Source organism: Onychostruthus taczanowskii, unplaced genomic scaffold (genome assembly GCF_017590055.1).
Source record: "Onychostruthus taczanowskii isolate IOZ18803 unplaced genomic scaffold, ASM1759005v1 scaffold39, whole genome shotgun sequence".
NCBI lineage: Eukaryota > Metazoa > Chordata > Aves > Passeriformes > Passeridae > Onychostruthus > Onychostruthus taczanowskii.
The window spans coordinates 3,096,175-3,119,725 of NW_024501348.1; the positions used below are offsets into that span (position 1 = coordinate 3,096,175).

Consider the following 23,551-nt stretch of genomic DNA (forward strand, 5'->3'; position numbering starts at 1 on the left):
TTACCTTTTTAAAAAATGCATTATGAGACTTCTAGATATCAGTCCTATTCCAAATGCACAACTTTCTCCTTTTTATCTGAAATAGTGTTATTGCATCTCTGCTAGCTTAATTATTTACATGATAACATTTTCTTCAGGGTTGTCTCTATAATACTTTTGAAATTAAGAGGTAGGTTTAAAGTTCATGTTCCCATATAAGTTTAAAAACCCACTGTGACAGATTTCAGAATGAGAAACATAATTAGATTTCACTCACCAGGTTAAGAAAGCATTGTCTTTTGTTAAAAAAAAGCTACAGGTGTTTTGCCAGGTTTCCTTCAGATATAAACTGTCATCTCTAAACCTTAAATCTTTGAGAGAAGTAGAATTTATCTGTAAGTATAAATACATGATTTTATAGTGAAAGCTATCTTGATTCATCCCAGAAGAACGAATTAATAAAAATGTGTATACTTGGCAAACACTTTCTTGTCTCTTTTCTTCATCAAAGATACTGTTTGTTAATATATGTAAACTTCAGGTTTTAAGTTCTGTATGTGAAAGTTTTTGTGTTATGATATATAACAACAGATTTAATTAAACAAAATTACTTTGGTTAGTTCAGGGTTATTTAGCTCTTTGAGTATTTTTATACCAATATGAAAATTAGGGTAGTCGAGTAGCTGCAATTAATAAGGAATTACACATCCAAATTCTGGCTTTCTTGTGCACCATGGCTATTTCGTTTTTGTTCTTCATTGTGTTATGATTACTCCAGGATCTTGTTTTATTAAATACTGAGGTACTGAAATAATACTTATCTTGCCCTAAATTCTTTTTACTTTAATATTTTTATTTTAAAGCCTTATTCCAAAATCTGTCTTGTGTATTGTTAGTCTTTGACTGGATGACTGTGTAGCAAGTCTCACCCTGAATATCTATAAAGGTTTCTTAACACAGAAGGCAACTGTGTACTTACTTGGTAATAACACTGTGCTGGTTTTATTTTAAACATGTCAGGACTCACTTTGGTCACTGACATTCTTAATGTAACTTTTTGACATTATCAGAGGTAGCCTGGCCCTCCTCTGTACGAGTTTTTAATTTTCCTAGTTTGTCTTCTTTAAGTATATTGCTCTGAAATAATAATTACTATTCTGAATAATCTAAGGGCTTTTTGGTGATTTTTTGCTATGACTGTAGGGTTTCTTTTTCTTGAAATAGAAGTACATATTGAACATACTGTTTTTGGTTTGGGGTTCTTTGGATATTTTTTTGTGAAATCACTTCATGCAGTAGTGGACTATGAGAAATGAGGTCAAGCACAACTGACCACAGCTTTTTCAAAAAGAGGTGAAACAGCACTGTATTGTTTTATTTTTTTAGTCTTGTTAACTGTGTGACAGAAATAATATTCTGTGAACCTGAAAAAAAATTGCGTGGCTGGGTGAGGATTGGGCTGTTGTTAAATCAAGTTGAAAACTATTTAATCTTGTTCCATCGTTCTCTGGATTAATTGTAAAAGTAAATCATGTAATGCACATCACATTACTTACTGAGATGAGTATGCTACAATGGTCTACTTTTAGGAGATGCATTCAGATTTTTCTCTAAATAGGAACTATTTATCTTAAACTACAGAAGTGGTAAAATTAAAAAAATGTATTATTAGATTTTATTTCAAGGTGTATAATGTTTCTTGAACATTATTCAGAAATTAAAAATCTGGTAGTTATATCCATCTTTCAAAAAATCTTCACTGTCAGGGCAAAAGAGTAACTGGCAGGAATGATTGTCAAATGCAGTAAAAGTAAATATTTTTTTCAGAGATAGAGGAGATTTGCTTTGAAAGGAAGTGATTTAAAGAAGCAAAAGTACCGAGCTATTAGACTTTTAAATAAAATAGTTTGTACCTAACACTGAAAAGAAAATGTTAGTTAAGTTCAGGCAATCAAGTTTTTTTTTTCTGAATGTATAGGTGAATTGAAATAATTTAATTTGTTTTCTGTTTGGTTAATTACATTTGGTTTTCCCTTCTGTGTTGCCATGCTGCTTTCTGTGTTTGACTTTTGTGTTGCTAACTATAACTAATTACACCGTGTTGTAATGATGGCTAGTTCTGCATTTTTTGCTTTTTAACAGTTGCTTTACTATGTGTAAGCATGAGTGGAAAGCAATGCAGTTTATTCTGCATGACACATTTTTGCATGAACTCTAGTTTAACCAAATATATGAAAAATGCAGTATTAGGAATTTAATAATTTTGCTCTTGCCATTTTAGTGTTTTGCATGTGTATTGTATATGTGTATTTTTTCAGCCTATTCCAAGCCTAAACGAGGCCATCGTAAAACTGCTTCATTTGGCAACATTCTGGATGTCCCTGAGATCATCATACCAGGTATCGCAGACCAGGTGAACGGGTCAATTGGTTAAGATGCCGGAATAATGATCAGACTGCTAAAATACTTCTTGCTCCAGTTGCTTTAGGACAGGCTCAGAAATTATCCCACTAAATTTTTCCTAATGCTTCAGTAATGAGGAGCATGATATTTCATTACAAACTTACTTTTATCAGTAAATTCTTCAATCTTCAAATCAAATTTACTTCTACTGATAAAGGACTTTTTCCCTTAAAATCTTGTTGTTCAGAGTCTTCTTACAGAGGAAAACTATATATGCAGTCTTCTATTACAGTACCTCATTTGGTGAAAATGGAACTAAGTTGAAAAATTCCTGTCTAGGTAATTGTTTTGCCCTGATCTTTGTTGTGTTTAGGCTCCCATTTTTAATCAGATCATAGTAGAAAAAAAACCAAAAAAACACAAAGATAAATTATGTACAGAACTTTAAATCTATGATATTTGTGATTAAAACATTAACACTTAGTCTGTGTAATTCTTATATTTGAGTGCACTTTTCTAGGGCTAAAATGTGTGTGCATGAGGTATTGCTGTTGTGTTCAAGTTAATGCAAACTAAAATTACTAGGAGAGGCTTTTGATAGGAAAAGAATTAATATAATCAGGCACCATGGATGGGAATATCATTTGGGAATTTAATGAATAATTCTCATGTATCCCAAGTCTTTTTTTAGTTAGTAGAATGACATTTTTCTTTCTTTCATTTCATACTTCTCAAAGCCTAAAAATAAGTATAATCAATCCCAAACTGTGATAGGCATACCATTAACAGTATGCAAGTCACTTCAGAGTGATATGTCAGGAGCAGAAAATGAGGAAATGTGAGTGAAAGCATCTAGGAATCCACTAAAAACTGTGGCCTCCTTTTCTAAATTTCTGTCATCTGAGGAAGTTTCTTTGTAGATCTTGATATTGTTAGATATTAAAAAGTTGAATGCAAAAGATAATTTTGTACAAATGTTTCTTTCAAATAACTTTATTAAAGGTTACAGTAAAAATACAGAATATGAGAAAGTAGATTCCAAAGAGCAATGGCACCCATAAAAAAGCAAACCTCTTTGGCACTGAAGCTAACAAATTGACAAAAAAGTTTACTAGAGTAGCTTTCCACTGTAACTTTGAAGCGGTCCTGGCCTGCACTGACATAAATGAAATCCTGAGAAAGCAAGGAAAGCGAAAGTGAAGACATCTGTCCGGTTTCAGTGTTAGCTCGTGATGAGAGCCTGGTGAATAAGCTCTAGAAGCTAATGAGTGCCTCTTGCCTCTATACCTTGTCTGTCTATAAAAACATTGAGGCTTCCAAGAAACCTTGAAACTTTCGGGCAATAATAAAGAAGTTGGTGAAATAAAATACAATGTTGTTTTCACAAAACAGATTGTATTGTACCAGTCTATTGGTTTCTTCGTTAGGCAGAGACAGTCATTAAAAATTCTTCACCTGGTCTATTTTAATCGAACTTGACAGGATGGGAATTTCAAGAATTTGGAATACATATGAAAGAAATGGAAACCTGTAGAAATAAAAAAAAAGTATAGGTTTGGAGCAAGCATATTAAGGAGTTTTCTCAAAATTTATTCCTAAAGTATTTAAGTGAAATGAGTTTGAGTTAATGTTTCATCAGAAGCAACTATTCATTAAGTGGAGGATTAGAATATCACATAGGGAGAATTTTGCTGTGACTGAATAGAAATAGGGTAAAATCCAGGGTCATGCACTAACAACAATTTCTATTAATAAGATGACATGGAATCATAGCACATGCATGCAGATTAATACCAGGTAGTATGAGCCACAGATCTAATCTAGTTGTGAAAAAACGTGAAATCTTAAGGTTCATTTCCAGGAAAGATAAAGAAGCACCAGCACTATTACTGGCCCTTGCTGAGTTTGAATCAGGAATTGAATATACTGTCTGGTCAGCCATATAAAAGAAACATGCACTCAAATAATGTGAAGAAGAGTTACTAGGATATGAGGGGCATAGACAGTATAAAAACAAATCTGAAAGCATGGCTTTTTTTAGCTCACAAAGTGAAAGCTGAGAATGAATAATTATTTTCTATAGATGAATCTGCTGCTAAAATCTAGGAAGAGGTAACTACTTAAGCTAAAAGACAATATTGGCACTACAGAAAAAAATATGTAAATTGTCTGCAAATAAATCTGGGCTTTACATTGAAAGTTTTCCAGTTGTCAGAACAGCTTTCCAGTAATAATCCCAAAGCCAGAAAATAATGAGATTAATCATTACATGGCAGAACATGATCATCTGCCCAGTAAACTAATTATATTCATCTGTATATTTCTCATTTCTTTCCTTTCTTTACTCTTTCAGCACAAGGCTCTCAGTTCTGGCCTCTGACCACACTTTTCCCTTTCTAGAGCCCTAAGCTTCCAAGACCCCCAACTGTCAGCACCGTCTCAGTCCCACCCAGTTATGTTCTATACTACTTCAGGCACAGACCCGCTCCTCCGGACTTCCCTGGGCACATCCCTCGGTGGGGCGAGCAGCTCGTCCCTGTCCTTGCAGCCGCACAAGTGCCGGTCTGTGCTGCTGCCTGGAGTTGTGCTGAGCACATGGTAGAGCAGCTGCTGCCCAGAGAGGGGAAGCACCAGGCAGGCATGTTACCGTGAGTCAGCTGCTTTGGGCAGGGCTATTTTGGAAGTATGAGTGCTACATCTGCTATCATTGGGGGTTTTCGTAATGCGTTGCCTCAACTGCATTTCGTCCATGAACTGATTATGCTTCCAAGGTCGTAAAATACATACTTTATCAATTAAAGGTAAAATATTGTCAGAAGGGGAAGTTTTTAGAATATATTTGCTCTTCTTTCTAAGTACTATAAGAATGAAGAGAGCTATTTGTTCATTTAAGATTGTATTTTGTGTTACTAGCTTACAAAACTTAAAAACTGAAAAATGGATCAAAAAATTCCTCCTTTGTATAACAGCTTAGCAAATGAGTTTGCAGTGGTGGTATCCTGTAACCAGATAGCCTAGTGATGTATCAGTTCTTTTTTTTTTCATTTGCAGTATGTATAGCACAGGTTATAAGCACTGACTTTATTTTTATATACATATTTATGTATAAAAAATGAAAACCCTAATAAGTACAAAAGGTTTAGGTATCTTTTTGTTTAAAGAAACAAAATCTGACTTCTAGTTTGTATACTTTTCTGGTAGAAACCATTCAAGGAGCATCTAGCAAATATACCTACAAGTACGACCTTCTCTTCACTGGCAATGTTAGACATCTCGTGCATTTAGCATGTGTGCATTTGGCTTTGTAATTTTGTCATCTGAAACTGTGCCACAGCGTTACAATTTTTATAGCATTGACACTGCATAAATGATTACTCAAGATAGACACATTTTGTAGAGAGTCTTTAGAAGGTGGATAGGAATTATGGATGCTGTAGGTCTGTACAGTTAAAATCAATGTATGCCAGAAATCCTACCCTTATCTTGCCAGATCGCTTAATTCTTCTGGAATTCAGGTCAATGTTTTAAGTTCTTCAGAATGTCTTATAGCAGTGTTGCAGTCACTAATCATCCTGCACTGTGAGAGAGGCTTGAGCCCTGTAGGTGTGTAAGGAAGAGAGAGGACTGTGAGTAAATAAGAAAGTGTAAAAGGAGATGCAAATATCTGCTAAAGGGCAGGGAGAAGAGCTCATAGCTGGTCTGGATATTTGGAGGCTGGGTGGGGGTGGTGATCAAAAGCTTAATAAGTTGTACAATTTATTTTTGCCTACAGTATGTGGGGCAGGACGTGATGGAAGTTTCCTGTTCCTTTAGAATTTAATTTTAGAAAATAAACAACACTATGTGAAATGGGTTGTTCTGAGGCCATGAAGTATATTTGTGACATTTGCTTTTTAATCTTAAAATCCTGTAAACCACCAAAAGCCTGACACTGTGCATTAAGTTACTGTGGATTGACTTCTGTCCGTGTACAAATCTCTTAGTTTTATAATGAGGGAAAAATATTTTTGAATGGACATAGAGGTAAGAACAAGATCAAAACTGGAAGAGAAAAACATAAAGAAGTACCCATGATCTTTTCAAATAAATATTTTTTGTTGTGTTGTATAGCATATTTTTCAACTGAAATTTGTCTTGAATCTGGAGCAATAAGTATTTGTTGATTCGTAGTCTGTTTCTGCCTTGTTGAAGCTATTTGCCAGATGTCTGCAGTATTATGCTAATTAAAATGGCATTGCCTAGTTGAGCTTGCTCTTCCCTCATGCTACTAACTTGAAGATATTTCAGTTAAAGGTGTTCATTTTTTAGAACAGTAGTTTTGGCCCCTCTTTCCCCCCCACCTCTTCACTTCCCACAAGGCATTTTCTTTTCTTTCTTGCACCCCACCCTGATTATTTTAACATTTTGGCAGCCATGTTCTAATCTTTCAGCAACACATGCGCTGGGTTCTTTAAATTCACAAATGTTGCTAATCTGAAATGAGAATTTCAGATATTTTTGCAAGCCTATTTCAGCTGAGCTAATTTTATAACAATGTTGTTGAATGAAATGTGCACATAATTTTGTATCGGTCGTGGGTGGATTGCACATATGTTGCATATTGAGATGAGCTGTGGCAGCCAGATGAAGTATCCACAGCACAGAATTCTATTAAATGTATAATCTTGTTTCTTAAACAATTGCATGGAGAAAAAGTTCACTGCAAATGAACAAGTTCAGACATTTTGACATAGATTTGTAATTCACAAGATCCCCATATGAAAGTACTAAACAAACTTAGCCATTGTTGCTTAGGTAAGTATATACTTTCCCTGAATTTCAGAAGCAAAATACCAAGACCACAGAACAGTTGCAATTCAAATGCATTTGTAGTCAGAGCAAAAAGTATATTCCTGTTTTAGAATCCTGCTTGACTTTCTTATATGCTCATTTCTCAAAGTACCTTCTATAAATTTTAAATCATCATGACAAATTGATAAAGTCACACTAAGCATTTTGTATTGCTGTTTTGTGGTAGTGTGTTCCTATGTGTAATAATACATATATTTAAAAACTTAAAGGCTTATTAAATATATTAGTCAATATTAAATAGTCTTACATTTTTGTAGTAACTGTTGCAATTCAAAACACGTGTCAGGGTAGGCTTGGAGTCGTGGGAATTATGCTGAATGAGAAGTATCTAAAAGGTCAGCAATGTGATGCCTTTTGCAGGGCTTTGAGTGGCTGAGTGTGGGGCTGCTGGGCGAGGGGCTGCCATGGCTGCAGTACATGTTTCAGATGCTCCCCTCCAGTAGCAGAGTTACGTAATGCAGAGCTAAGAGCAAGAATTTTGAGCATTGTCAGCTGTTACTCGGGACATTTTGGTGTTTCCTTTTGGACAGCTGACCTGCTCTCAAGAGATAATATAAACAATCACGGTAATAAAAATCAAAGTAGTCAGGGAGATTCTGTTGCATAATCTCCTTTTATTTTTAAGGAGATTTTGTTTCCTGAAAATGCCTTTGATTGCTTGTCAGTGCTAAAATTTAAACTGTTTTATGTAGCTGTCACTGGTGGATAATTGCGAACAGGTGGAAGGAGAAGAGGAAAAGATTACAGCATTGTGCTTCGTAGGTTGATGGTGAGATGTGATTTAGCTGAACGGTCCCCTTTTCACACTAGTCAGAGCATGAGAACAGGACATAATTTCATTCCCCTGAAGGAGACAGGAGACCAGAAGGAAGCGCTTTCGCTTCTTACTTTTCTTGAGGGGAGCGTCACGCAGGCAGAAGTCCTTGCTGTGTTCCTTGAGCAAGCCAAAGAGCAACAGGTTAAAGCTGGCAGCCTGTTATCTTTGTGGTTTAGCTTTTAGAAATCCCCATAACGTAACGCACTTGAAATAGATGTCGTCATCAGCTCCTGCCCCAAGTACTAAGCCTGACCAAATACATGTGACAGAAGATGGTGGAGTAGAGTGCAGCAGCTATTCATGTGGTAGGAGTGGTTATTGTATTAGGGTATACTTTTTGTTGACAGGCCAGCATGTTTTGAGTTAAAATTCTGCAGCTGTCTCTCCCCCTCTCTCACTTTGTCTCTGTGGATTTGTACAAATTCCAAGCTCCTCTGCAACAGTCGCACCCTTCTTATTTTGTTCTGAATATATTTCACTGGTTTGTTTTTGTTTTGTTTTTTTCCCAGCAGGAAACGGACAGCAGAGGCGCAGATCCATTCAGGATCTTAGTGTTGCTGGAACAGAGTCCAGTCAGGTAATGTCCTTCTTATCTCTTCTTTGCCTTTCAGTAAAGTCAGCACCAAATCTGTACTGGGGAACCGATCTGGAAATCTTCACCTTTGATGCTTTCATAGAAATGATGTGGAAGCTTGGCAGACTGTAGTGTTGTTTGTATTGCATTGAAATGAGATTCCATGAGGGTAACTATGAATGAGCTCTAGATGAGAAGCATTTTCTGTATAGCTTATGCAGGATTTATCACTTTATGTACACTTTTTTTGTGTACTGCTTAATTTGGCTGAGGGCACATGTTACACAGGAAAGCCTTTTCATCATTCTGTATGTAGGAAACAATTATAATTACTACTTATTGTGTAAAACAGTTATATATAGACTCACTTTCTGCATGAAAATAAAAAGCATGTGCATCACTGTAATAAATGTTGTTTATTATCAATCTCTGAATTCTGAATAGTAAATTGCAGAGATATCTCTCTATTTCTTGTAAAAGATATACAGCAGGGTGTTGTCAAAAAGTTTTGTTTAAAAAACCCACTATTTCAAAAAGGTATTTTATAATAACATCGCTATTTGTCTGGTATTGTAAATGCCATGGTAACAGAGACAGTGGTATGCTACATAACATGCTCCTAGTTTCATTTCAGTTTAAATGAGAAAAGTATAGCTAATGCTTCATTCAGATGTGGTTATTTTGTGTTTTTAATTGCTGCAACAATTTACAGAGACTATTTGATCCTTAGTGTGAACTGGCAATTTTGAGATCCCTATTATTATTATTTGCATGTGGGATACTGGTGCTTAGCATATTGATCAGGTTAATCAAGTTTCCTTATTAAACAGCCTACTGCAATAATCTAAAATAGGTGGTAATTCTTGGCAGGTATAATTATCAGGAAGATAACCTTTGATACTTCTTTAATTCCATGGAGTGTGATAGCCATAGAAACCTCATCAGTCCTGTAGGTATTAGTAAATTTACTGTGCACATCTACCAGAAAATAACAAGTCTACATAATATATTTTAATATCTTCAGAGAAGACAGGTTTGATAGAAAGAAATCAATCTGCAAAATTTAGGAACTAATTTACCCTATTCATTTAATTGTAGAATTAAAATTATGCAAGACTTGAGGGAAAAAATTAAGTGACAATGCATCAGTTATATCAAATTGTGCTGATTGATGTATGAATATATTTAATTATAGCTTTTTAATTTAAAAGTTTTCATTCTGTTCATTTTAATGAATGGTTGATATTTCAGATTTTCATCATTTGCTTTATATCTTAATAACTATTATAATAATCTGTTTGAAAGCTATTCTACTGCTTGTATGGGTTTTCTAGCTAAATTGTCCTTGTGAACAGAAGGATACAGAAATTTCATTTTATGTTTACCTCACCAATATCTCCTGTGGGTCTAGAGAAGTGCCAGAGTCATAATTTACGTTATTGCTTCTGATAGTGTACGTATTGGAAATGTAAGTGGAAGAACTACGATTGTCTGTTGCTATCCTGCAGTTTCTTTGGAAACATGGTAAAGTCTGGAAAACAATATTTTATCACACATGAAAAATGCAGTTTCAAAGATATTTTTGTACTGTCCATATAAACAAATAATGAATTTTTATCCCCTTTTTGATGTGAGGAGAGATAGAGGAGTCTGCTAAAACTAATGCTAACTTTTGATGTACACATGCTTATGTATATTAAAAAAAATTGGAAAACTATGAAGAAACAGAGCACAATATAATTATGGCTAAAGGCTTAATATTAATCTTTATGGGTTTCTATACATCTGGACCTCAATGCCTTGATTTTTTATTAGAAATTTTGAGGTGCTATCCATATAAGCAATCTACAAGCCAAAGCACAAAAAACATCTGAGTGGCATAGCTCTGGTGAGTTTATCCAATCTCTCTGTATGTACTACACCATATCTAGGGTATCCTTTCTAAAGTGAAAATCTCCTTCCCCCTTGCCCCCTTCATTGCAAACATCCTTCTTCCCCCCATTCCATTCTCCCTTACACCCACTCTGTGGCACAGCCCTCTTCACCAAGCAGCCGTGGCCCCTCTGCTTCCTCACCCAGGCCATGGAAGGTCCTATCCACTCAGAACTGAAGGATTGCCACGGTGCCTCTTCCCTGGCTTTTAGCTATTTGACACAATAAAGCTGATCAGAAATATTTTTATTGAATGTATTTTTCCTGGAAATTTCTGCTGTGTCTATAGAAAATTATTCTGTCACTACTACTGGTTTTTAATTAGAAAGGTTTTTCCAGTTCAGAATGGAATTTTTCTTAAGGTGAAGGAAAATACCAGGCTTGTATGTAAATAATCAAATATATGTATATATAATATTAATGAATATAGTATATGTGTATATGTACAATAAATGTTTAATAATACATATACCAAAGTTTGGGTGCTTACCTGAAAGGGGTGGTCCAAGACTCTTGGTCCTGTGTACCTGTTTGCCTGTTTTCATTTGACCACCTTGTATGTTTCATGATTGTATGTCTATTTTACGTCTGTGTGCTCTTGGAAGATTTTTTTGTGTGGCTTGTATGGCTGACAGTTAACTGTGTTTATGTTGTTGAGACACTTAAGGTGCTTAGCAGTATTGCTCTTACTGGTGTTCTCAACAGCAGACAGTAATAGTGCTTTGCAGAGGGTTTTACTACTCAGCATCAACAGTTTAGATAAGAAATTTGCTAGGTCAAGGGTTTTCCATCTTTGGATCAGCTGTTAGAGTGATTTGGTGTTGAGAACATGTGTTCAGGTCTGAATTTTCACAGATTTTAGCACTTGGTGATTTTAGACGGGTCCTTGCTCCAAGTGACGTAAGCAGCACTGATGCAACTGTCCCTTCTAAAATCAAATGCTACATTTTTGTTTGTTTCTGTCTATATACTGTGATGCTCTGTTAATTTCTCCCTTTTTTTGGAACTGAATAGTTTCTTCTGCCTATTTCCCTGTACGTGCACTTCAAAACATTTTAGTGTGTCATCTGTCTGTTGCTATTGCTCTTGCCTAAACGCCTTTCCAACACAGAAACATGCAACTGCTAATATTTTTGGGGATTTGAAGGAACACAGCAAATTGCTGTTTGTACTGCATGCAATCTTAATAAAATTTCATGTTTTATATGGATACTGAGAAACATATCTGGCATAATGACCCAAGATCTGCAGGTTGTGATCTGATGCTGTGTGGTATCCATCTCCTTGCCTGTGTGTCTTTTATTGGTTTGGTTGTTTTGTACTCATCTTTTACAGTACTATCATAAATACAAAAACTACCTACTTCCTCATTTAAACTTTTTTTGTTTTGTTTTGGGGGAGAGAAGGTGTCATAACTGTTGCTGGGCCTTCATAACTTTTGCAGGTTACTTTGAAGTGAAAAGAATTACTGTATTAAAGAAAGTCATGTACTGATATGAACAGTTGAGAAGCAAGGTCAGAATGTACATGCCCATATGCATGCAAGCTAAGTGGGATAATTTGGGGATCTGATATTACACAGATGAATCATTCTGTCCATGAGATTGTGAAATTTGTCACAGATGCACATTTGGGTTTTATTCTCCTCTTTCACAGCAAGATAAAATTCACAGATGAGATGAAGAAACAGGACTAGTAAGGATGATTTCTTTAAATCATGTTGCCTGTTTAAGTTTCAGGGAAGATTATTACTCAGAGCATGCCAGCTTTTTTCAAGACTGTAAGTCTTTGAGAAATGGAAGCTAAGAATGCCATGTGGATTTGACCACCTGGCAAAGATGATTTGAGAATAACCTGCTAGCAAGTCTGGAGGAAGCAAGGATGAAGGGGTAGCAGAAACTGATTGCTAAAGTCCAGACAATGGACTTTACCTGTCAGAGGGGCTGCCATCCAGGTGGCCTAAAGCATCTCACTCAGCACACACTCAAACACTGTAATCTAACCAGTGTTCACTTTTGGAAACTTCCCTTCAGCTTCGTAGTGGTTTTTAGTTATGCTTCAGATGTGATTCCTTCATTTCTATATCTACTGAATTTCATGTAAATAAAGGTATCAAAGAAATGTGGTTTTGTTTGGTGGACCAAAACAAACTGGTAAAGCACTGAGAAGTTACTGTAACTAGAGTATTTCTCAGGTGCCCTTCACTATCCTCTATAGATACTCAACAAATCTCTTTTTGCTTAAAGAACTTTTATGCTGTTACAAGTGCTTTCTCTATCTTCTGATCTTTTACATCAGCAGAGTGTTTATCATTCATACCTGAGGACACTAACAGTAAGCTCAGCAACTAAACCTTACCTAATGTCAAAGACTCCAACACAAAAGATTTTTCAAAATGTCTGATGCCATCATCTTGATAATATCCATCAGATTATTTCTACAGTTTACTGTCTTGTTGCTAGATATTAACATAAAACACAAAATGCTTAATAAACATCACAGAAGGACTATGCATTTGAAATAATGGGTGTTTCAGTGTGTATAATCTTGTTATTTTTTGGATCATTACTGGGCCAGAATACTGAATTTTAAAACTTAAATTAAAGTAGGATATTTGGAAATAAAGTCATGAAGAACTATAGTTTCTAGTTAATGTATATTTGAGTGCTTGTTTTGAAAAACTGAGTCATTTAATGAATCATTTCATGATAAATACACCATCTTGAAAATAGCTGTATTTTGATAGCATCTTTCCTTTTACTTCATTTTTTTCTGAGAAACTTGCTGGGGCTTATAGTCTTAAATCCTTTACTGTGTTAATTTAATGTCACTGAAGGGGTATGTGAAATAGAAACGTATATATTGTAAACAACATTTCTGAAAAAGCAGCTTAGCAGAATAATGAAATCTTTATTATGTTTTTGTGCTTTGGTAAACAAAAAGATTGGAGTCAAAGAGTACGTGAAAAAATGACCTTCAGAATCTTGGTTTAGTTCTTAATTTCCTTCATGAGGGAGAATGTACTCATTTTCTGATTGATGTGCTTCAGTTGAGTGATCCTTTTTGATTCGGCTCTTTTTCACATTTTCTGAAAATTAATCACATAACCTCTGAGTTAACAAAAGAACCAGAAGAAAACTGTAGATTAATACATGGTAGTCTAGTGCAGCTACTTAGCTGTATTCCTTTTATTGAATGTAGTTCCATTCATTGATTAAACGTTGGAAAGAAACTTTATTTCCTCTTTGTGTTACAGAGGTGCTAGATTTCACTGAACGATGGTGCAAAAATCACCAAACATATTGTCATGATTTTCTGTAAAGATCTTAAACACACTGTTCAGCATTGCTTTTTGTTATGCTGAATGGCAAAATTGTATCAATTTCTTTTACACAGTAAAGAAGAAATGGGGATTAAATTATCCCTGCAATGCTTGTAAAATTGACCAAACCATCAGGAGAGCATTCAGGGTAAAAGCTTGGGGAGGGAAAGTATTTTTAAGGAGGATTATAGGTTCATATTTCTTCAATTTATATTTTTTTTCTTTTTAATGAACTTCTCAAAGAATCTTCTGTTAACTTGTTTTGTTTTGTCATTTCAGGAGAGTAGAAACAGCAGTAGATCGTCTAGTCCTAGTGTGAGAATGATCACTACCTCGGGACCAACCTCTGAAAAGCCAACACGTAATCCGTGGACACCAGATGATGCAGGTAATCCTTTGTTTATTGTGTATTTTTTTTTGTCTGTAAAAATGTAAATATTAATTTGTTTGTGGTATGGGGTGTGTGCTCAGACATTAATAAAAGTAAGCAATGAAGATCATGATTTTTTTAATTTCTGCTTAAATCCAGTCATTACGTTACTGCCTTGTTTTTCACATATGCTTTAAGAATATTTATAGATTGCTAAATTACATAAACTTGTAAATATTTTGCTTGTAAGAAGGTACTGTAAATTGCAGTGATAATAATACTTAATGAGCATCTTGTTAGCAGTCTTTTTTACTATAGTGTGGTTTTGGAGCATTAGGAGAATAGACATCTTAGAGCATTTCAGTCTTGTCCATTTGTATTTTGAATGCACATTTAAAGATTTCATTGCCCTCACATCTGGAATTAAATGTTATGTAGGTGAGTATCATCTGGAGTAGGTTACTCCTGTTTACCATCCTAGTTGTAATTTTGCTTATGCAGAATGTAGATGTGCACACAAAATTGCTGGTTTTAAATGCACTAACAAGTGTCTGTAGAAACATTGTAAATACTTCTACTGTAGCATCACTGTTCTTTTGTTATGAAATAGGATTAAGCATGAAGATAAGTGAATAGTTCAGTTTTAAAAGTCATAATGCATGCTGTTATGGAAAGAACCAGTACTGGAATGCAGGAAAAAATGGATCCCCACAAATTCAGTTTTAGAGTGTAAATAAAAATTACATTTTTGATGCCAAAATGTCCATGTTGAATCTTAAATTTAGTCTCAAGATGGTACTTCAGAGTGCCTCAAATGCTGTAATCTTTTTTTTGTGATCTTTTCATCTGGATGATCAGACTCTTCCTGTAACCAACTGCAAAATGCAAACTCATGTGGTGACTGATTCTTGCACAAGTATATGTATATATATATAAATATATATTTGCTCACTTGCATTTTACCAAATATAAGGTGATTATGTAAGATGTACTTTTTTTTCCCCTGTGTTAGTGGGAGAACAACATTTTCTTGTGTTTTGCTTCCCTATTTTCTTCTTTCTTTCCTTTGCTGCTTTGCCTGACCACAAGTCAGTGCCTTGTCACTCATAACTTTCCCAAGCCCTTTCCCACTGCTGCAGCCCACCCTTGGCCCTCTTGTGCAGCATGGACCCCGAGATGCTTTAGGTGGTGAGCACTAACAGGAATTGCTGCCTCACATTGGAAGCAAACTCTTACCCAGTCAAGAACTCATTGGGAACTGAAAGCTGCAAATCGTAAGCCAGTGCAACAAAAGTTTGTGCCGAGTTTTTGGTCTTAAATGCAGCACAGCACTGGAGCTAAAAGTCAGGTTTGTTTTCTGGCCCACAGAAATTGGTCACCTTATACTCGGGTAAATACAGAATGTGCCATAAGTATATTTTTTCTTGCTAGGTTTATGTAGGCCATGCACAAAGAATTGTTCAAATTTCTGAGGACAGAAATAATTCTGTGTTTCTGTAAAAGATGCTATGGTTTTAGTTTAATGAAGCAAAGTGATAAAACAAGGATGCAGCCGTATCTGGTCAGTCAAGGAGAATTTGCAGTTCTGTGACACGGTGCTGAAACTCTCGGGAATGTCACCTGAAGCATTTACATGTATTGATGTATTTTTGAAGCATTGCAATCATTGTCACAATATCCGTGTATGGCAATAGCCTAATGAAGGGAAGGACTTCTCATGTTGATTGCATTTAAGATACCATGGTGATTAAGTCTCTGGTTTTAGGGTTGTTTTCTTTTTCTTTTTTCTTCTTGTTTTTACCACCTTCCAGTTTCCTTACAAGCATACCCTTAACAACTTTTTCTCCATTCCCACCCTCTTATTTCTGTTTCCTTTTGAAGCTGCTCTTGGAAATAGCATAGTCTTTGAGGGCAACACCTTAGTTTCTCTACCACGACTACTCTGTGGCAGGTGCTTTTGGGGTATGGGTAAGCAGCCCCTTTTTTTTCCCACCTACCCTCCTCCATATAATCCTTTAGTAGCAATTATGCAGCTGTAAAACCAGTAGTTTCTCCATGTGTCTTTATTCCTGTGTCTCTTAAAGCTTAACAGTAACCTTGTGATCCCCAGATTGTGGGGTACTGAAAGATAAGAATGCAGAAACATACTAAATCTGGAATGAAAGCTCTAGAGAAATCCAGAGCAACTGCAGCGTAAGAAGAGAGCAGCCATGCCCAGGAGACAGACCAATTATTGGGTTCCTTGCTACCCACAAAATATCTATATGGAGCAGAGAAGATGCCCTAGAGCATGTAGTGAGGAAGATACTTAGAGACCTCACTGGGAGCAGGTTTCAAAACTGAGCAGGAGGTTGTGCTTATTTTATTTTGGCAGAGCTGATTTGCACAGCTTCTAATTTTAAAGTCATTAGATGCATGGGCTGGCTGGCTGACCCTTCATAAACAAGAATGAAATGGCAAATTTTTTATAAACAGAAATGATTGCAAACTGTACAAAAGTGGTATTTTTAAAATCTGTGTGCTGTTACATGGCTTCTAGAAATGTAGGTTGATAACCATAATTTTTTTTTTCTTGATGTGATAGACCATACTTTTTGATGTTCTTAACTATCAGAAAAACAAAATGATTCATCTGCCTTGGGATTGGAACGCTGCTATTTCCATCTGCTTATCCACATTCAGATTGTGTATTGTGTAATTACTTAGACTTCTTGGTTTTGTCCTGTAAGAATAGAATTAACTCTTTTTAAATACATTAAAGTTTTCTTGGTATTTTTACAGAGACCAATGGGTCAGATAACTCCATCCCAATGGCGTATCTCACATTAGATCATCAGTTACAGGTAATAAATATACAGTTTATTAGATTCTCAAGTTTGCATTTCATTCTAGCACGTGACTTTGGGGCTTCAAAATACAGTGCCACATATTTACCTGGGTTTATGTTCTGTCTAATTTTTGACCAAGGCTAAAAAAATATATTATGTAATCTGAGCTTGGTTGACTCAGGTTTGATCAAGCTATTAAAAACAAGCCCTGGGAAACATGATCCCTAAAACCAAATGTAAGCTGAGTTTGACTGTCAAAATAAGACATTATTTGCTTGAGTGTTACTGACTCAAATCATTGTATACACTTTATTTTTTGTGTGTGGGATTAAACACTGCTTTGATTTTTGTGACAAGTGTCAAATTAAAAACTTCAAATTGGAGTAAACTTTGACATCGGTGCTGTAATATTTTCCAGGGGATGGTTTAACACTTATTTTTAAAGGCTTACTAGTTTTTAAAAGACTGTTATAAATACACTGCAGAGACATTCTAACACACTATTTACTAAGATATCAGTTCATTAGTCTTTTACATGTCTGATTTATTTTCAGCCTCTAGCACCATGCCCAAACTCCAAAGAATCTATGGCTGTGTTTGAACAGCACTGCAAAATGGCACAAGAATATATGAAAGTTCAGACAGAAATCGCATTGCTGTTGCAGAGGAAGTAAGTGAAATGCATTTAAACTTTTCCGTCCTTCTATGTCTTTTCTATACGCAAAGTCTGTGTATAATAATAAAAATACATAATAAAAAGTAAATAATATTTCTGGCTTTATGAAGTAACATTTCATAGGCCATAATTATTTTCCAACCTTAAACTCAGGAATACTGAGCTTCTCAGTACAGTACAGTACATGAAATATTTAGAACAGGTAATTGAAAGTTCTAATCAATATCAAGACTCTTCTTCTGGACAAGTCCTACATAAGGTCGTGGTGAATCTCTGTATGTAACAAACTGGTAATGTTTGATTTTATCGTCTCAAATTAAACATCTGAACTGTTAAAGAACCTTGGAATTTAATTTGCTACACTGTCCATTAAAGTATTTTCAGTTGTAATTTATAGATAATTGTTAACCAATTATAGAATTTTGGGTAATATGTCAGTGTTAGTAATTTTGCTGTTAGTTTTAATCATATCTCTGACTTTTGTCAAGCATTGCATTTACAACAATATTATCAACACTCATCTTAGATTTTTCTGCCATGGCTTGAGGACCTGATGCTTAAAAGCTGTTATGTGCCTTTTCCTTGTGTGTTGGAAATAAGCTCTTTCCTCTTGCATTGTTTACATGTATAAGTAAAGCAGCTGCACATATTGTTGTATTAGGTAAAAAATGATTGCTGATTCAGATTTTGAGTTCATAACAAGTTCTGTTGTGTTCTGTTTCCTGATGCTGGGGACCAGTCCAGAGGTCATAGTTGCACACTAGACCAAATAATCAGCTTGTGACACACCAGTGTCTGAGCCACTGGCAGCTGTTAATAGAGATCTTGCCTTGGTATTCGTGGATTAGCTAATGAGAAAAATGTGTGTGTAATCCTTTTGTACGGTAGAAATAACATACAGAATGGGGGGGAAATGTTACTGTAAGATTGAACTCCTATCACATATTCACTTTGGGCGTAGTATTCTGTGACCAATTAAGTTTTTTCACATGTAACTAGGATTTTTAGATTTCATGAGGAGATAATGATGCTAGAGTTAATATCTTAATTTTGATTTTATTGATGTTGTCTCTAATGGTTAATAAATTATTTAAAATATACTTGTTTCAAAACTGTTATTCTCTACTTTTAGATTCCTACTAGGTTTTTTCCTAGGAAGTTTGTGTTCACATTTCTTCCAAACTGGTTTTTCTTAGTCAGACTGTAATTGTCCACAGGCATTAAAACTAAAAAATATGTTGTGATGGATTAATTTAATGCTAGTTAAGGTAGTTATTAGTTCAGCCCTCATATAATTACTAAATTTTCTTTCACTGTAATTAAAAACTATATGGCAACAATTAATTAACTTTCTCCTTTGCTATTTTGTTGCAAAAATATTGCTGGCAGCTTGCCTTCTTGTCACCTCATAACAAAATAGTAAAACAAACTGCCACATCAGTTTTGCAGAATAAATTATAGCAATATTATCAGTATGTTTGGGTCCCTAAAATATTTGCTAAGAAAACACATTGAATACTTACAGCATAAATAATGGGAAATGCCAGTTACAGAAGTAATTTCCTTGATTCTACTTTTCCACTGCTTCAATAATTTCAAGTCCAGATAGAAAATAGCATTTCACTAAAAAGTTACAAAAATTACTGCAATTTTGTATTTGAAGTTGCCTTTTAGAGATTTAAAATGTACATATAGATATCTAAAATTGGAATTGAATATATTTATGAAATTTTGTGCTGCTCCTAGGTATTTTACTGTGACCTGTAAAACTACTTCTGAAAGAAATTATCTAAAGGACAGTTTTAGAGACTGAGGCTCAGTCCTCAGCTGTTTTAAAGTTTAAATGTGGATTTGATTTGGAAGGGAATTTTTCCTCAGACTACATTAAAGAATAACATTCTTTTGTCAACTTCTTTTGCACAGAATATCACCAGCTGTGAGTTCAGATTGATAATCAAATACTGATTTGAAACATATGAAGTCAGCTACACACAAATGAAAATAGAATATAAATAGAATATAAATGAAAATAGAATATATAGACAATGACTTTTTTTTTTTCCATTTCAGACAAGAACTAATAGCAGAACTGGACCAGGATGAAAAAGACCAGCAAAACACATCCCGTCTAGTACAAGAACATAAAAAGCTGTTAGATGAAAATAAAAGTCTCTCAACATACTATCAGCAATGCAAAAAACAATTAGAGGTCATCAGAAATCAGCAACAGAAGCGGCCAGGCACATCATGATTTCCTGGGACCTTTTAAATGAAAAATATGCACAGAAAAGACTGATTTTTTTTATTGTTATTATTATCCCGTATTATGACAGCTCATGAGTGTTAGCTTCTTGGTGTGATCTGTACATGTCTGCTACACTTAACATCATTTAATTTTCTTTTTCCTAGGTGAAATCCAGTTCAACAGGTTAATTGAATAGGGTGAAAAAACAGTGACTTGAATTAACCAACAGTCCTCAATTTAAAGCAAGAAGAGTGGCTGTTTGCATGCTCCTTGTGTGAAGGCTAGCCTAACCAGTGTTGAGGAGGCTGCTAAATTGTGAGAACTTATTTTTAGTTTTTGGTGTTGCCTCAGTAAGAGCAAAAAAAAAAAAAGACTTTCCTCTTTAAGAATGGTTTTGTTCCAGTGTCTCATCTCAAACTATTGTTATGATGATTATTTTCATAATAAACTGAAACATGCACCAAGCTGCAGAGGTGATGTTGGCTGACCAGAGTAATTCATGATGCATTAGTGATGCCTTTTACCTGTAGACATAGTGTATTTTTCCACATGCAAAATGGTAGGCAAGCTGATGCCAGCATTCTCGGTTCAGTGCTTGATAGCCCTGCATTTTGACTAATATATTTCTTGTAATCTTGCATTCATAAAATATTTGAAGTAAAAGGCTGTATTTTGTTTACTTTCTTCGGGTGAATGACATTCAGTTTCATTTAAATACTGGCCAAAAGTTGGGAAAGTGATTGCTGGACAGAATTGGTCCCTTATATAAAAGAGATATCATCAAAAATATGTAAAAGTGTGTTCCAAACCTTTAAAAATTTGTCCCTGTAGGATCTTTGGAAGAAAATTCAGAAAGAAAATTAATACAGTACTTGAAATATTTGCACCCTTTATGTTTTTGCTCCATTATTGATTTTGTTTCAGGAGTTTTTTTTCTTAAAACTTACTTGATGAAAAGCAATTACCATAAATGTAAATAAGTTTGTTTTAGATAGAGAAGAGTTTGGGGAAATAACTTTATTTTAAATAGCAAATTATAAAGTGGAGTTGAGTATGCAAATAGTGGAAACTATTAAGAAAATGAGGGAAATAGCTTAGATCTCTGTCAGGAATCTCAGTTATTCCACTCATTTGAACACAGCTTAAAGGAAGTTCATCACAGAATGCCTGCTGCCTTTGTGACTGAAGAATTGCATTTAATGAACTTGAGTGGAATATGTAATGCTCAGTGTTGATATTTACCATTATTACATAGGAGAAAGTAATTACTTGTTTACATTGCAGATTGATTATTTGGATTATGAATTAACTTTAACTGGTACAAAAATGAGACACTTCTATATACAATGATAAATTACTCCTTACATACATACATAAGTTATTGATGTTCTCAGTTACAGGCAGGGTTTTAATAACACTTGTTTGCAAAATTAAAATAGGAAATTGAAGTTTAGTTGCTGAGCCCTATAAATAAAAGAGAAGTGATCTGAAATTTGAAGTACACTTATTTCAAATAAATAGTTACTCATGCCCATGAGCAGAACTTGGAAAAACCTTAAGGGGAAAAACCTCATACTATTTTCTCTTTCTCTTCCTGCCTACTTGATAAAAACCATTACTACAGTTGTGCTTATCTGTGAACAGCAAAGAGGACGAACAACTTACTGAACATCCTGTCTTGAAAATAAATCCATTGTTGGCAAAGCTTTGGGAGTTAGAAACCTTTCCCTCATTTTATTTAAATAAAGGAAGGGTTCTCATTCCCAAAACCTTAAGAGATAATTTGATTAGTTAGCTGAAACTGATATTGGGATCAACTTAAGGGCACACATATTTATAGCAAAATGTAATTGAGGGAGAAAATAACTCTAGTATTAGGAATAGCACAAGTTATCCAAAGCATTGCTGTTCACATACATCTGTCTATCTACCAAAATGGAGACACTCAGTGATCAGCAGCTAACTTAACATATGCTGCAGCATGAAGTAGAGCAGCATAAATACTGATGCTCAACTTCAGAGGCATTGAGAGTTACATACACAAAATCATTTCTCAGGACAGTTTTTACATTTTTGCTGTGTAGTCAAAGAGATATGCTGAAGGTAAATCTGTTGTATGTGAAAAGTCACTTTATGGCAAGGTTTGAATAATGAAAGCGAATGCAGTGATAAATTAATGGTACATAATACAAAATTAATTTCTGGCAGTTGTTCGTGATTTTCCAGGGTTTACATTAAAAAGGGTCTCAGATTATAAATGAGTGCTGTGCTACCATACACTGTTGACTTCAATCAGTAGTTTGGTTTTATCACTCTTTTAATTTTCAAAAGGAAATTGGAGTTTGACATTTTGCCTTCAAATTGTCCTTTTCTTAATTTTACCAGAAATTTTTAAAATACTTTCCCAGATTTCTCACAGAGGTTTTCCATACGAAAAAAATTGTCATCATAAAAAAAACTATAAGGGTAAAACACGGCAGCTTGGGATAAGAAGAGTTTAGCAGCTTAACTTTCAGTGACCTTTATTGTTTTCATAAGGCTCGTGTTTTAAAGTTGTTTACAAATGTACTTTTAATTTTTCTGTTAAACTGTTTAGACTGTTCAGGAAGTCTTTTCACGTACTCTTCTGTTCAGTTAAAGCTGTTCCTCTAATAATGGAGGTGAAACATCTAGTTTGGGCTGGGCACTGCCTTCTCAGAAAAGGTAACAGGCTCTGCTTTTTGTTACAGTCTGTGTTCTGTAAGATATTTTGTAATTGAAGTATGCTTCTGTATACTATGCAGTTCTTCCAAAAATGCTTTTTTAGGCTTTTTGGTTTGTTATTTTTTCTGATGAGGAATTGAAGATTGTAATTCATAACTTGTACATAAAATGGTGAATGATTTCATATGATTCAGGAATGAGCAGTGTGGCTTTCTGTTACAGGGTTTTACTGCTTTGTCAGGAGTCTAATTAATAAAAGCTGAGAGACTTCCACAAACATGTAGTAATGCCCCAACACTTGCCAGAGCATCCGTGATCTCTCATGGAATCCCACACTGGTTGGAAGATAATCATCTTGCAGTTGTTCCCACTGCTGAAAAAAATTCTTCTGCTATGAGCTTGTTCCTTCCTGTATGCAGAACTGGGGTGTAGGATGAATAGTCTTACTCATAACTGAGTATAAAGATATTTTAAGAATGCCACATCTACCTTGTGGATGTAGTGCAAAGAGATAAGTGCTTGTCTTCTGTTGTTAACGTCTGAAAAATTCCATTCCCTGTAACTTGTCTGTTTTGTTCATAATGTATGTTACAACTTGAGAGGTTCCATTGTCATACCAGAGGCAGAGATGACCCCCGAAAGTGTCTCATTGCCTGTGAAGATCCCAAAATTGTGCTTCAGATCTCTTCTGAAGTGTTCTGAACAGTTTGATCCTGTCAGGTGCCCTGCTGTAACTTGCCGGGAAAGTTTGAAAAAACAAGGGGAAAGAAAAACGGTGTGGCACACCCAACCCCACAGAATAGAGATATCCCTGCCGAACTGGTTGACAAGCAGGATGTTAGAAAAGCAAT

The 23,551-nt window shown here is 35.0% G+C and overlaps 1 protein-coding gene and 1 long non-coding RNA gene across 11 annotated transcripts in view; one reads left to right on the forward strand and one right to left on the reverse strand.

Annotated features, from left to right (window-relative positions):
• MAP3K7 (mitogen-activated protein kinase kinase kinase 7) overlaps window positions 1-21,489 on the forward strand; it is a 46,244-nt gene extending 24,755 nt beyond the window's left edge. For 2 of the 10 annotated variants that reach the window (XM_041412257.1, XM_041412264.1), the window contains 7 exons: window positions 2,097-2,135; window positions 2,298-2,378; window positions 8,560-8,627; window positions 14,158-14,266; window positions 17,030-17,091; window positions 17,631-17,746; window positions 19,823-21,489. In XM_041412257.1, the coding sequence (XP_041268191.1) occupies window positions 2,097-2,135; window positions 2,298-2,378; window positions 8,560-8,627; window positions 14,158-14,266; window positions 17,030-17,091; window positions 17,631-17,746; window positions 19,823-20,003 (656 nt within the window). In that variant the 3' untranslated portion in view covers window positions 20,004-21,489. Of the gene's footprint in view, window positions 1-2,096; window positions 2,136-2,297; window positions 2,379-8,249; window positions 8,356-8,559; window positions 8,628-14,157; window positions 14,267-14,647; window positions 14,687-16,129; window positions 16,217-17,029; window positions 17,092-17,630; window positions 17,747-19,822 lie in introns of those variants that run through there. The other 8 variants (XM_041412267.1, XM_041412258.1, XM_041412259.1 and 5 more) reach the window with 8 other exon arrangements.
• LOC121339975 lies at window positions 3,360-5,017 on the reverse strand. Its single transcript, XR_005953241.1, has 2 exons — window positions 4,865-5,017; window positions 3,360-3,910 (listed from the first exon to the last, which is right to left on the reverse strand). It is a non-coding gene; the product is annotated as an uncharacterized LOC121339975 (long non-coding RNA).
• Window positions 21,490-23,551: the final 2,062 nt, after the last annotated feature.